The sequence below is a fragment of the Pseudorca crassidens genome, chromosome 16, assembly GCF_039906515.1.
Source record: "Pseudorca crassidens isolate mPseCra1 chromosome 16, mPseCra1.hap1, whole genome shotgun sequence".
Taxonomy (NCBI): Eukaryota; Metazoa; Chordata; class Mammalia; order Artiodactyla; family Delphinidae; genus Pseudorca; species Pseudorca crassidens.
This window is the reverse complement of record NC_090311.1, coordinates 17,736,493-17,751,897: the sequence shown is the minus strand read 5'-3', so window position 1 is coordinate 17,751,897 and position 15,405 is coordinate 17,736,493. Positions and strand designations below refer to the sequence as shown.

General features: G+C 37.5%; 1 protein-coding gene across 2 annotated transcripts; it reads right to left on the bottom strand.

Annotated features, from left to right (window-relative positions):
* Positions 1 to 705: 705 nt before the first annotated feature.
* Positions 706 to 15,368, bottom strand: ZDHHC6 (zinc finger DHHC-type palmitoyltransferase 6). Of its 2 annotated transcripts, XM_067709401.1 has the most exons (11): positions 15,132 to 15,368; positions 13,647 to 14,120; positions 12,912 to 13,003; positions 11,572 to 11,731; positions 10,206 to 10,367; positions 8,518 to 8,571; positions 4,398 to 4,565; positions 3,314 to 3,355; positions 2,472 to 2,617; positions 2,333 to 2,379; positions 706 to 1,317 (listed from the first exon to the last, which is right to left on the bottom strand). In XM_067709401.1, the coding sequence occupies exons 2-11, from the start codon at positions 13,911 to 13,913 to the stop codon at positions 1,214 to 1,216; spliced, it is 1,242 nt and encodes a 413-aa protein (XP_067565502.1). In that variant the 5' UTR covers positions 13,914 to 14,120; positions 15,132 to 15,368; the 3' UTR covers positions 706 to 1,213. The 2 variants fall into 2 exon arrangements, with proteins under 2 accessions (XP_067565502.1, XP_067565503.1); XM_067709402.1 differs by lacking the exon at positions 15,132 to 15,368 and having other exon boundaries at positions 11,572 to 11,639; positions 13,647 to 13,835.
* Positions 15,369 to 15,405: the final 37 nt, after the last annotated feature.

The following is a 15,405-nucleotide window of genomic DNA, read 5'->3' as shown; positions in this document are numbered from 1 at the left end:
TACCAAAGGGGAAAGAAACAAGGAAGGATAAATTAGGAATCTGGGATTAATAGATACACACTACTATATATAAAATAGATAAACAAGAACCTACTGTATACCACAGGGAACTATATTCAATATGTTGTAATAACCTATAATGGAAAAGAATCTAAAAAGAATATATGTGTATATATATACATATATTATATAACTGAATATCTATACACACACATATATATAGATATATAGATATAACTGAATCACTGCTGTACACCTGTAACACTGTCAACCAATTATACTTCAATTTAAAAAACATCTCCTAGGGCTCCCCTGGTGGCGCAGTGGTTGAGAGTCCGCCTGCCGATGCAGGGTACGCAGGTTCGTGCCCCAGTCCGGGAAGATCCCACATGCCGTGGAGCGGCTAGGCCTGTGAGCCATGACCGCTGGGCCTGCGCGTCCGGAGCCTGTGCTCCGCAATGGGAGAGGCCACAATAGTGAGAGGCCCGCGTACCGCAAAAAAACAAAACAAAAAAAAAAAAAACGTCTCCTAGAATCCTGTGATCTCAATATGCCATTAATTGGGTAATTTGAGGCAAATATGTATGTCTAAAGACTCATGATTAAAGATGTCGATTTTTCACAAGGCAGTAAAGCAGTTTTTCCATAAGGAACTAAGACAATCCTTTTTCGTCAGCAAAAAGATACTTTGAGTAAAAACTATGATTTATACAGAACATCCATTGATCTTTATTTGATTTGACAAAATCTTCATTATTAAAAGACGGGTAATAAAATCTGAGCTTACATTGAATCTGCAAATTAAGTTCTATAGTATCTAGAATATTACGTAAGAAATTTCAGCAGAGGGGGAGAGAGGATAAAAGCATCACATGCAGATGCTCCTGGCAAAGGGGGAACTATATCTGCAGGTGAGGTCCATCGTGTGCAGTGCATAAAAAAATCCTAGAGAAAATGCAATCGACTTACTTGGGTGAAGTGTTTTTCCTTTTGGGGAGAGGGAGCGGTGGCATCGAGGTGCAGGAATTCAAAGGTATGTGCAGAATGGCTTCTCCATTTCAAAATGATAATAAAAATATTTAGATCATGGCATTAGGGCACCTTTGAGGAAAAGAACACCTTAACCAGAGTAGGCTCATTGCATAATTCTTTAGTAATATGTACAATTTTCAAGTAATGGAGCAGACTTAGAGTAATTTTACTTCAAAAGTGGCTATCTATTTTTCTTCTCGCCCTCTGGGGCTTGATCTGTTTCAGCATCGCAGGGACACTTTTCTACACAGTTTCTAGGGAACCATCCTCTTATTCTTGAAACATCTGAGGGAGAAAATGAAACTGATATGAAAAAGTCAGATATACCGCAATGACATTTGTGAGACCCATTAGTTCTATTACTTCCAATTAATAAGCTTTTAGTTAGACTTTACCACCCCCCACCATCTTTTATAAGCACAATATGTGGTTAAAGTTAAATAAATAAATAAAATTTAAAAAAAAATGTTCCTAACAAGCTAGGAAACAGATATTTCCCAAATTGCATCATCTGGGAAGGAGCTGATGCGGCTCAGGAGAGCCCCAGTGGAGTGGGGGCAACTTGGTGTTCACGTACATGTGTGTGACCATGAAGGAGGATGGCTCTGTCATACTTCATCTGTTCCGGGGGACTATCTCCCTGTAGCCTTTGTGAATTTTCCTTTTAGACTTTCTCTAACTTGTGCACTTCTATATCAAGCTTGCCTAAGCTGTCACATGGGTTAATTTATGATTAACCCAGTGTTTTCAAAAGAGAGCATCCTGGGTTAATCTTTACTTTAAAAAGGAACAATTCTTAAAAGTAAATAAAAAATCAAGGACACAGTTTCAGTTCATTAGTTTTTATAATAACTTAATAGGACGAGTCATTCAATGGGGGCGCGTATAGCATGGCAGCTTAGTCATAGGCTCTGGAGCCAGACTGCGTGGGCTGGAGTCTTGGCTCCATCTGCATTTAGCGTGGCCTTGGGCACGTTGCTTAGCCTCTCCACGTTTCAGTTCCCTCACCAATACCTCGGAGGGCTGTTGGGGACCTGAATACCACAAGTGAAGCATTTCCACAAGTGCCTATTGCATAGTTAAGTATGGGGTGTGATGTTTGCTAATCATTGCAAAGACCCGATAAATACAAGTGTATGGAGAAATAATACAAAGAGCTTCTTTTTGTTGTTTAATGATGTGCCTTCCTATTTAGTTCCCCTAATGCACGTGACGTGACTGTTTATAAAAGTTATTCTTGTAAAATTTGCAGCTATTGCTGGCAGTCTTGTTCTTTAAACACCCCCTTCCACTTTCATACCTTCTTTAATGGAATCATCAAGAATTTTATCTCCATACAACCAGTATCTGAAATATTTAAAAGATTAAAATTAATTGTTTTTTTGGCTAGATGCCAATTTCGTCATTCAAGAGGAAATTCACTACTTTCTGTCACTTACCGTAAGCCTCTTGTGGCTAAAATGAACTCCCCTTTCTGTAGCCTTATCCGAGGCTCTTCAGTGCAGGGGCTCGTGAAGAAGGTTTTGATTCCTCTATTCAAAGGACAGCAGGTACCACTATAATCTTCTATTACTTTATACTGAACCTGTCATCAGTGAGCAGAAGAACAATTTAATATTAACTCATACCTGAGGTTTTTGAAGTTTGAATGTAAACTGTTAAAGGTAGATCCAAAATATGAGGCAAGTCTTTCCCTCCTGGTTCCCTACCTACCCTTTATAGAAGGTAATTAATTGATGCTTCTAATTCTCAGGCTTTTCCTTACCCTTCATTTCAAGCACATGGCTAAGAATGAAATTTTAGAAGCAGTGCTGTCCAGTAGAACTTTCTGCAGTGATAGAAATGTTTTATACTTGTGGTATCCAGTGTGATAGCCGCTAGACACATGTAGCTACTGAACACTTTTAATGTGGCTGGTGCAACCAAGGGACTTAAATTTTAATTTTATTTAAATTAATTTAAATTTAAATAGCCACATGTAGCTAGTGGCCGTTGAATTATTCAGCATCACTGTAAGGACGAGTTTCATACTAGGGAACTATATTGAGGATAATTATCTTCTGACAACATAAATTGACTACATTCCCTCCAAACCTCCAGCACAAACTATTTAAATGAAAACAAAACTAATATGCATTAAATTTCAACAAATGTATTAAGAAATATTAGTTAATAAAAGCTAACAGTTGGTTTTTACTCAAAGGCAATTTTAAAACTACACAGAAGTACAGAGCCTGACAAAAGAAAAAGAAATTAGTATCATTGCAAAAGAATTACTTACACTTCTGACTCTTTTATCTGCTTTTTGTTTCAACTGTTCTATCTGTTTGGAAGATATAAAAAAAAAACAATGAAGTCTCTTATCTCAATGTTTAAAAACAGGCTTTCCTCATTTACTATAGCACAGTGACAGGACAAACTCCCAATTTTCCAACATTTCAAATTGCTGACAATTTAAAGGCCGCCTTTTTTTTTTTTTTTTTTAGCATGGAAAGAAGGCCCTGTGACTAAAAACTGGTACTGAAGTGGGGCCTCCTCAGTGTTCCCTCTCCAATGTCTTTATTCACAGAGCACTCCCTGTGGCCCAGGAATCAGGGAGATGTGCTCTCTGCCCTCAGGGGGCTTCCGGGCTCATCCCTGAGGTGAAGAGGATACAGAGACTCACTGATTCTTTAGAGAGAGGGCAAACAGACTACAAAATTCACCAACAATGAGTCTTGATTAAAATTCACCATTTCAACTCCTTTTCTCCACTTATTCAGCAAGTTTATTAAATGTTACTACACTAGATATAGCAGGGGAAATAACCTCTGCCTAGAATCTTGCCAAGTTAAGTTAAAGACATAAGATACAAGAATTAAATAAAGATGAGACCTCATGTGCTAATATGCATTAGTATACGATTAAGTGCCAAATCCAGCTGAGTCTAGAGTGGGGAGGTAAGTCTTTATGGAAGAGAGGGCACTGGAACTGGTCTGAATAATTTCCGATAAACAGGAGCTCATATGACATAGAAAAAACAGTGTTGGGGAGGAGTTAGGTGTCAGGAATGTACCAGGAATTCGCTGAGTAGACTAGGCTGATTGGAAAGGATGATTCCTGCTAGGATGTAGGTGAAAGGTAGCTTTTGGCCAGATTTTATAAAACTAAGTTAAGGAATCTCACAGGTATGGAGAGATAAGGAATGATTTAAATAGAAGGAGGGACATGATACAAGGAGCGCTTTAGAATTAATTTAGATTCATTTGACATACTGAAAAAATTCTTATTACTTATTTTACTATAAAATGCCATTGGAGTTAAGGAGAAGTTAAGGGGAAGAAGGTGAGGCAAAAAGGCAAGACTATCTGAACAAAAATACTCACTGTTAAGCTGTACGGGTGACAGCCTTCTCTTATTGGCCAATCCAGTCCATCTCCTTTGGGGACCCCTGACCACGTAAAAACCTGTTTAAAGTTCTTCCATCTACTTCCCAAATCATAAGGAAAAACAAAGACTTCATCTAGTTGATAATATTGAATTCGATCTTTAGCCTGTGGGTAACAAAGATGTAAGATGGCAGATACATCTGTCTTAAGTGGCTTTTAGTAATATACTATCGAGAACATTTATTCCTCAAATTTGTATCATACCTAAAAATGCTTCCTCCTTGTTGTAACGTTAGAGTACACAGGAGAAATAAACACACTTATCACAATATAGGAAGAACTTGACACACAATACCAACCTTGTATGAGACCATCCAGAAAATGTCTGACAGGAGTTACTCAGGAATACGCCTAAATAAGACCAAATTTAAGCATTCAAAAACATTTATTAAAGGAGTCAGTAACTTTATTCCATGTAGAAAAAGTCCTCAATGTTCTTGCTTGTTCAGCAGAACAAAGGAATCCAGGTGTAAAGAAGACATACTGATAAGGAGGTTTAAGAGAAAACAAGGGTTTATTCAAGATGGAAGGAACCGTTAGGTGGGGTGCACTAGAATGCAATGGCTGCATCCTGGGTGGCAGCAACACCTGTGTGAGTGGCCAGGAAAGGTGTGACGGGGGAGTCATCATTCTATGAAAATTATTATTTTTTAAAGCTAGCAAGTATGTGTAAGAGATCTTTCAGTTTTATATACCATTACATATGTCTATATACTTATTTATGGAGGCATTTATATGTACATCTTATGCATATATATATAAATATTCAGGTTTCATAAATTATATTCTAGGCATTTAAATTGTTAGCTTTTACTTAAAGGGATAAACTGGCTTAGAATTTCTGATAGAAATTTCTAAGAAATTTCTTAGAATTTCTGAATTTCCACTGACACCTAGTGGTATAAAGATACACCATTTATTCCTACAATAAGTGTACAAATCCAGTTGATACTTACAGTGTAATAAAATCTGTAATTCTGATACATTTTAATATCAATACAATCATTTATTTGATTTCTACTGAGCAACAGAGCGCCAGTTTTAAAATAACTTCCAGATTTAGCATGGCACTTTATAAAGAGCTTTGGTCATTAGCAAAAAAACACTGTTAATCTAATGTCAACACATTATGCTAACTAGAGATGATACCTTGAAATATTATCAGGGGATAGTATTTTAGGGAAAAGCTTTTGCAGTTACTTATAAAGTGATGTTGATTCAATTAAAATTGTCAAGCTGTAACATGACAACATGTAAGTCCATCCCCACCCAGACAGTAAAGGGTAATTTCTTTTCCCTTTTTAAAAGCAAAAGCTTCAGAGTCTTCAAAATGAATTAAGAGACTCCGAGAATAGAGATCTAGAATATTAAGAAAGAAAAAGTGCTAAGGATGAGAGTAGCTTACAAAAATAACCAAGGCATGGTCTTTAAGAGAAGCACTCAGTGAAGATGGGGGATTCCAGCAATACTGTGTGTTAAAAGGTTGACAGAGATGTGCAGTAAGTGCTACAGGAAAACGGTACAGAAGTACTTAACCTAGTCTAGGGAAAGTCAAGGAAGGTTCCTTGGAGGAAGTGACAGCTAAATTAAGTGTTGAGGGACAAGAAATTAGGCAAAAAATAGGGGGAAAGAATATTCTAGGCAGAGGGAACAACATGTGGAAAGATACAGAAGCATAAGATGTGCAAACTATTTGGTATTAGCTGGTATTGAGTGTGAATGGGGTGGGAGGGGTGGAAATGAAGCTGGAGAAGCAGGTAAGAGCAAGATATAAAAGGTTTTATTGATATTACGCTTAAGCTAAGGAGCTTGGACTTAAACCCGTACATCAGTGGTTCCCAAAGTATGCTCTGCATACCTCCTTGAGTCCCCAAGACCTTTTCTTGGAGTTCAACAAAGTCAGACAACTTTCATAATAATACGAAGATGTTATTTGCCTTCTTCATGGTGTTGACATTTGCAACGGTGGGTAAAACTGCTGGCACCTTAAGCAGGAATCAAGACAGTGGCACCAAACTGTATTAATAGGTGCTATATTCTTCACTGCTACACACTCATAATTCAAACAAAACCAAACCAACAAAAAGCCCAGTTTTACATAAAAATTTCTTGATGAAGAAATAAAAATTATTTTTATTAAATCTCAGCCCTCAAGTAGATGTCTTTTTTTTTAAAGTAGATGTCTTTTTAATATTCTGTGTGACAAAATGGGAAGTACACATAAAGCTTGCCGAAGTGCTTATCTCAAGAAAAACACTTGTTTGAGTTGTGAGCTAACAAAAGCTGTGTAGCCAGCTTTTTTCATATAATGCTATTTTTACATGAAAGGATGAGTAATGTAACAGAAAAACCAAGGTTATTCAGACCTTGGTATTTAGTGGATGTCTTCTCGAAAATGAACAAAGTCAGGCTGTTACTTCATATAAACAACTGAGTATTTGTTGCCAGTGGAAAAAATAAGGCTTTCAAGTGAAAATTGGAATTTGGAAAATTTACAGCCACAACTATGAGCTTGACAGCTTTCCAATATTTAAAGATTTTCCCCATAAAATTGGTAGTGATATAAATGAATGCGGCTTTTAGATATTGTATAATGAAATGTGTCAACATTTAAAAAATCTGTGTAATGCTGTAAACTACTATTTTCCAAATGACCGATGCCTGATGCCCTATGTGGGTACCAGGTCCATTCAAAGAGCAAGATAGATTGATGGATTTAAATACAAAAGAATACAAAGAGTTTACTGATGTAGTTTCAGATCTCACATGCAGCTAACCTCTCAAGAACTAGCACTTGTCAAGCTTTAATGTATTATCAAGGAATATCCACTATTATCTAAAAGACATGTTAAAATACTCCACCCTTTTCTACCTACTTATCTGAGGCTGAATTTTCTTCATATACTTCAATCAAAGCAACATATCTCAACAGATTGAATGCAGAAGTAGATGTGAGAATCCAACTGTCTTCTGTTAAGTCAGATATTAGAGATTTATACAAAAAAAATACCACTTCCTATTTTATTTTGGAAAATTTAATTATTTTTCCCAAAAACATGTTATTTTTATTAACATATAATGGATTTATTGTTATTTTAAAGTGAAATAATAAATATTCAAAGATTTTCTCAGTTAGAAAATATGGCAAATGTCAATAGATATAATACACATTAACAAAAGCTCTTTAGTGTCCTTAACAATTTTTGAGAATGTAAAAGGTCCTGAGACCAAAAAGTTTGAGAACTGCTGCTGTAAATGAAAGCTCACCAGCTGGCTGCCGGGAGGCTAAATATGTCCTATAGGTGTTTTATTTGTCCCACAAAGGCTTTTTGTTTGTTTTTAATCTGAATTGCTTGCCAATTCTTAAAAATAGAAAGGAGGTAACACAGAAATCCAGATCTCTGACTTTTCTTGGAAAAAAAAAATATATACGATCTCACAATACTGGGTGATTTCCCTGTGGCACAGGATTTCCCTGTGGCACCAATCAGCTTCGTCTGCCGGGCAGCTCTGGCCCACAGACTGGCTCCCCGCATTTAGGTTATCTGCCTGGGCCCTAGTGCATTTGGGTTTACAACCCCTGCTACAGTGATAGTGAGACTCTGAGAAGTTTTAAATAGGGAGTGGGGTAGTCAGATGTACTTTTTATATCAGAATCACAATGGACAGCGTGAAGTATGTACTGGAGGTTGTGAGGTTTGTAACAAGCTAAATGTTATAAGCCCATCTGATGTCTAAAGCCTATGTGATGGCACCTTGGTAGGACAGAAGTTCCTTTCCCAATGGGTTCCCTTCTCCTCTAGTCTGAGAGGAGCCAAAATGGTTTCATGTGTGGCTTAGGCCTCTTCAACAACTCAGTGTGTGAGAGAGCTCTGTGGGAGTCATATTAAACCAGGAATAAATCAAACGGTTCCCATGATCGCCTTTTACATGGCATGCAAATGACGTAAGGAAGCCATTTGGTAGCCAAGTTTTCATTTTGGGGCATTTATTAGTTAATCTAGTCTATTAGTTAATCAGTACTTTATCGATATTGAGGAACAATTATAAAATTTACCTTCTCTTCAATCCATGATTCAATAGAAGTTTTGTTTCTGAGAATTATTTTCATCTGGAAATTAAATGATAAATAGTAAAATTTCATAATGTGACTGGTTCATTTAAGATTATAATCTTTACACTAACCCTACGAGGTAGTTTTTATTGTTCCACTCCATAGATGAAGATATCAGGATAACAGAGATTAAGTAACAGAGTGTGCTCCATCTGACTCTTAACCACTGTACATCTTCACATGAATGACTACATCGATCCACAGTCAAATCTGAATCTACTGTTTAAATAAAAAATCATGTTTTATGTACTATCTTCTGAATAGGTTTTTCAGAGTATTAATAAAATATTGATATAATCCATTCAATCAGTATTACATAGATTATGCTATTGAAATCTTTTACCACTATTTTTAATCTTAAATACATGATTAATCTATTTATTACAAGTAACAGTGACTCATTTCAGTCAACCTAGATATTTTGCTTGCTGTAAAAACTGAATATTTTCAGTCCTGATTCTATTTTTTGATCTTCCTAGCTATGGCAATTCCATTTATGTAGGTTTTTACACCACAGGATTTTAGTTTATTTCTAATATGATTCTTAATTCTAGGGATCGGGGAAAATTTTTCAAAGAATTTGATCCCAGGCTAGTAGAAAATGTGAACTATAACCAAAACCAGGTTATTTTAAAACCAAGAGTTCAAAAAGGGTTGGGTGATGCATCAGGGCCCGCAAGCCCAGCGTTTCTAATTCTATATGTCCTGCAATTCTTTGAAGTCTCGATGTGCCTTCATGGAGACAGTGTGACACAGTAAGAACAAACCTGGACTGGGAGTCCTTATCATATTCCAAGGGCCTAGCACAATACCTGGTCCACAATGGGCCTTCAATGAATGAATAAACTAATTAAGCAAATGAAATGAGTCATAAGAACTATTTTTTGATCCGTTCAGGGCCACATCCTCCTTCTCTGTGTTCTCACTGCACTCTGTACATAAATCTATGCTATACACATGACCCTGTATTAGTTAACTCTTCACCACTCATTGTGAGTTCCCTAATGGCAGGAACCCTTCATTTTCATTCTTGTAGCCTCAGTAATTAGCAAAGTGATTCATCACAGAGTAGACATTAAATAGCACCTATATTACAGGGTTGTTATGGAGATTAAATGAGCTGACACATGTAAAAAGCCTAAAACAGCACTCAATAAATGTTAGCTATGTTACTATGATTTTGATTTAATATATGCTACTATAAAATAATAACAATTATGTTCATTGAATATATGTTTACTGAATACATGAATGGATGATCTTGGCTATGTCACTTAACCTTCCTGTGACTTAATTACTAATCTGTAAGGAAGGGAAAATAATACTCCTCTTCGACCTCTTTTGGGGTTGATGTGAAGATCAAGAGAGACGGTGAGAAGAGCTTTCTCAAGTATAAAATGCTATATAACTCTAAGTTAGTATTTTTAAAATTAAATCAATAACCTAGAAATTCTGGCAAAGTCACTTCAAAATTATCTGACTAGTAGAAGATTAAATTAATCACCTAGATGGAATACATAACAATAATCTCCATTTCACACTGCATACTTAAATGGAAGCTTTATCTCTTTCTCTTTACAAGTGGCCCCAATAACTTGACAACTTTAGCTAGAGGTAATAGAGGAACTTACCTGGATAAAAAACAACATCCCAACAGCTATAGTTGTTCCTAAAGCTAATCCCAAGGCAAACAAGGTGGCAGCAAATGCAGCTAATCCGAACGGAATAATCGGAAGAGGATCTCTCCGGGCTGCACTCATATCAATCTTTACCGTGTTCCACCCAAAGGAGAGCTATAAACAATAACAACAACACACAGTCATACTCTACCATTTAAAAGAACTTGGTCAAAAAGATCAACAAATGACAACTTGACACTGTGGCCAAAGCAAACAGAGCTGTTTCTAATCAATACTGTGGTTTGAACTCATACTGATATGCACGATATCATTCTTCAGTATTCTAAAACGTTTTTTGTTTGTTTGTTATTGTTCCCTCAGAAAGTGTTAGGTAGACCACACAAACATTACTACGCATGAACACCACCAATCTAAGCTGTAACTGCGTCTCCCATCCTCTCCTTGTTTTCCTCTATTTACAGTGATTTCCACAGCGACAAACATAGCCTAGCATTCAGTGGTTTCTTCCCTCATGTTCCACGAGAGGTTTAAAAACTAGCAAAATGCAGGCCAAATATGGCCTGCCGATGTGTACTGCCTGGCCTACAAAATGTTTTAAAATATTCAGTTAGGTACCAACATTTAGAAATTTAGTGATTTAGAAATCAGATTTCACATAAAAAGTCCAGATTTTCAGATTTTTCTTGAAAAACCGGATGATCTGACATCACCAGGCTGGATTTCCAAACATCAAGAACTGGCTGAAGTCAAACATGGGCTGTTCCCTGTGTGAAGGACCTGTGTTTTCCAGCTTACCACGTCCCACCAGGCCTGTTTCCCTCACTGACCCTCCAGCCCTCTTTAGGGGCCTCAATTTGTGACGACTGAACTTTATCTCATGACTACTTGCCCATAAATCAACTCAATCAGTTGCACCGTATCTTAGAACGTGCACCTGCTCTGTGAGCCACGTTCCAGGACACTGGATTTAGAAATGAACAAAAGAACTACAACTGGCCACAGGATCGAATGGAAACAGAAAGCACTAGTATTGCCTTTTTTCTCCCTCTTCTGCCTTTTCCTCTAACTATTCTTTACCACAGCTACCAAGTTTGAAGTCCAGTAAGTTATACATAGTACTAAAATAATTGTCAACGTCAACTAGAGCATATAAGGTGAGTTTCCAGAACAAAATAATCTTTCCTCATCTTAAAAACTGTTTTACTGCTTTTTTAAAAGGAGTCCTTATTGAGGATTATAAAGTTACAAAGTTCTATTTCCCCACCTAAATTGTAGAAAGCATATTTCCAAAAGGAACTTCTTAAATAATCTTAATAACTACTATTTAAGCTGGCATGATTTTATAACATTTTCTTACCCGATTATAAAGCTGTGTATACATTGTCATAACAAAAATAAAGGCAGCATGAATACAACCCAGTGGTGCTAAAAGGAGAAACAGTGTGAACGAAGCATGATTTTGATAACCACAGCAGTTGTTGATCCAAGGACAGTGATGGTCCATCTTCATCACACACCTAACAAGAAAAATTTACATAAAATGTGAGGCAGAAAATCCTGTCTACTTTAAATAACTTTGGTCTTCAAAAGATCAAGCACATCGGAATCTAGCATGTCCACGCATGGTCACAGAGAAATTATACTTCATGGAACACAAAGAAAAATCTTTATGAGTTTTTAAACAGTGACTTCTTTTAAATTTTAAACAACACAAGAAAGGGCAGGCTTTGTAACAGCATCTGAGGAAAAGATGTCTGCTACAAGTGACTTTGTTTAAAGAAGTCTGGAGGCCCGCTGAGAGGTTCATTATAAAGAAATGAGCATACTTCCTGGTTTTCCTCTAGCTCTGAAATGCAGTGACTGAAGTGGAAAACAACAGAGACTGAACAAAATTACTTATAAATCTCCACTGGGGTTGATGGGACCTAGCAGACGCTTGTAACTTCCTTCCTTCCTGCTCGTATTCTTTAGATGTGGAGTCTCTAAGCTAAGCAAGCTAACTCCGGAATATAAGATGTGGTTTAATAAGCAAAGTCTTATGCTGTTTCCCTTCCTTGAGGCTGCTAGAAGAAAATTTTCTTGCCTCAAACTAAATTTTATTTGCCCCTCCAATGGTCCCCATAAACCTCAGCATTCTCATCATAAATTTCTTATTTATCACTGGACATAGGTGTTCATTAAAAAAGGTTCTAGCTTAATTCACATTTTTCATAGTGATTCTGTTTTCTTCCAATTAAGTTTTGTATATAAAACACCTGTGATAATAGGCACCTGGATTCATTTATTAGATCTGTATAAAGTGTAAATGTTAGTCAACTAAATAATGGAAAAAGCAGGTCTCATTTATAATTTAGACTCAGAACAATTCTAAGGCTAGTCAAGATGACAGTCGAGAATTAATCCTGATTTATGAAAACAACCTAACGGTGTAACTTTTTACCCTGCTGTTGGCAAGGCAAGAAGCAAAGTAAACCTGTACTTTTCTAGAAAACTCTTTTCACTTATAACAAAAAAGAGTAATACTTATCAAAATTGACAATTTAAAAGTAAAATGAAGATTATGACACTTAATTATTTTGACATTATTTATCAAGTAGCCACCTTGCAGAAAATAAAACTAGGATTGATGTGGTAGAAAGAGTAACAGAAGACCAGTAATCAAGTTGATCAATCCCCAATGAATAGCAAAGACAGTACCTGTTACACTTTCTGCAATGATGTGACCGTGGTGCCTTGTATGCTTGGCAGACTTTACAATATTGGAGGTACATGCTATCCTGAGAATTTTCCTTGGCAGCAAAATAGAAACAAAACATAAACTTCTGGGTAATTGGAAAAGTGATGTTGCTGTTACCAGAAATTCACTATTTAAAAATATTTTAACTCAAATATAATGGCTGAAAATGCAAGTTAAAATTCAAATTCCATCCTTTCCCCATCTCCCATAAAAGAAAATCAAACCATAATATTTATTCATAAGGCGTGACTTGTTATTACCAGGCTGTCTGTTATTTCTGAATACTTTATGGTTTAAAACAGTAGTTTCTAAAGAGTTTTTCTCAGTTATAAGGGATGTTAATATGTTACATGAAAAAAGATCCTAGAGCCAAACCACACTGTAGAATTATGAGGTGAATGATATGCAGTGTTTCCTAGAAACTTATGCACTCATCACCACCCTTCCATTTTTTTTTTTTTAAAGCAGAAGTATTTAATGAAATTGCTTTGGGAAATACTAATTTAGATCCATACTTTCAAACCAGTATAAAATAAAGTCTTTGAGCTCTAAATAATCAGTGATTAGAATAATACACTTAGTCTCTACCAAAGCAAAGAGCAGGCTGTGTTTGATCTTATTGGTTGGCAGATAAGGCAAAAACTAAACATATGATTATCATGAGGGTTCACCATCTTAAGGAATCTTTTTCTTACCGGTTTCCACCCCAGAGGGACGAAGCCAGGACCAACAAACATGGCATTGAAGTAATTATAAAGAATCATGACAGTCCAATTTATCAACATGATGAAGTTCATGCTTCCTCCAGTGGTATGTAAAGGCCAATACCACAACACAGAGTCAATCATGGCCATGGTAGAACATATTGCTATAACACCAAGGGCTATAATGGGACCCCAGTGACAAAGTCTCTTTACTTCTTGTAGATTTTCAAACTTGATAACTGAGCAGAATGTACCCATTTTGGTGAGGAAGAACTCGTTCCTGTTTTTAAAGAACTATAGATTTCCTTTTTCTGTGCATACATTTCCATGTGCCACAAGTCCACGTGTGTTCCTTAATTGTCATGCCTTCACATTGTGGGATGTTAATGCAGATTATGCCATGTTCACTGTTACACACTCTTTATGTTTTCTAGGAGAATCCAGTACCTTGGTTTGAAATCCAATCTAAAGAAACAAAATGAGAAAGTTCGGTAAGACATTTTACTATGTACTGTATTTGTTAATTCCAATAATCACCTAAACAAAAGCAGCTCACAAGTACTTTACTATGGAATGAGTACCTCATCAAACGTCAAAAAGAACTATTTTCGTCGTATCCAAACTTTCCTCATGTCTGAATAGCACCTAAACTGGACACGTGATTGTAAAATGGTTGTTTTTATTCTTTTGTTCCCAACTTGTCAGAGGACTGTGTCTATGCAACCGTTTAGTAAACGGTTTGAGGAGACGAAGAATTTTAGAGCTGGGAAGGAGGGCCTTAGGGTTGGCCTAATCCAGCTTCCTTCTTCATAGGAAAGAAAATGGCTTGGAGAGGCTGAGTGAGTAAACCACGGCGGTAACTCAACAGAAGCCAAGTCATCAAACTCCCTCTATGGAGTTCTAAACTGCCTCTTACCCAGTCTCGAATTACATAAAGTATGATCCAGACATGGTCTACACCATTTGCCTGCGGTTGCCCCCCAAACACTAACTTAAGGGTCTATTTGTGTCAAAGTAAAGAAGCGGGAGGGTGAAAGCAAAGAGACTGCAAGGGAGGGGAGAGATAAGTGTGTGTGAACTCAGGATCGGAGGTGTATATGAGAAGGAACATGATGAGAATATTTGAGGAAAAAAAAAAAAAAGAAGAAGAAGAAGTGTCTCCCGGAGCGAGGGACGGGGAAGTCAGGACGGCGAGCGCCGGGAAGATCTGTAGAAGGGTATTTCGGACTGGACTGGAGTGAGTCAAGGGAAGAAGACCAGAGGAACAGAGTAACAAAGACTTCCATGCAACAGATGCCGCTGCCTTGTGCCTCAATTTCCCGCCCGTGTCATGGAGCAGAGCAATTAGAAATCCTCACTCAGGGGAAGAACATCTTGATAAGAGTGGTTGGTCTCAACACTCTGGAGACTCTGGCCTCACTCGGGTGGAGCGAAGACCGCCAAAATCATGGTTACGTCCCGTGCTTTGACTCCCACCTCGGTCTGGTCCTCAGTGCCCGCTCTTTGGCCATCGCATTTCCGGGGCGGCTCGGGCTCACCCGGAGCAGGTTTTCTCAGGCTCGGATAACTCCGTCATGGGTACCCCAGCCGAGCGCAAGTAGAAAGTAAATCCTGTGTGCTAGAGGCCGGAGTTCGGCACCAGCCTCCACCCTCGCGTTGTTCCGCCATCGGCCTCGCCGCAGCGCTCCCGCTCAGGCTCAGTGCGCAGACTCCGTGACAGCCACTTCCGGGAGGTTCGCCGCATCAAACT

Bases quoted from the DNA above. Each gene is read 5' to 3' on its own strand.
- ZDHHC6 (XM_067709401.1), bottom strand. From the start codon at position 13,913: ATGGGTACATTCTGCTCAGTTATCAAGTTTGAAAATCTACAAGAAGTA. The intron at 11,732-12,911 runs GTACTGTCTTTG...TTTTCTTGTTAG, and splicing joins CATTGCAGAAAGTGTAACAG to GTGTGTGATGAAGATGGACC. The intron at 2,618-3,313 runs GTAAGTAATTCT...CACTGATGACAG, and splicing joins CAGATAAAAGAGTCAGAAGT to GTTCAGTATAAAGTAATAGA.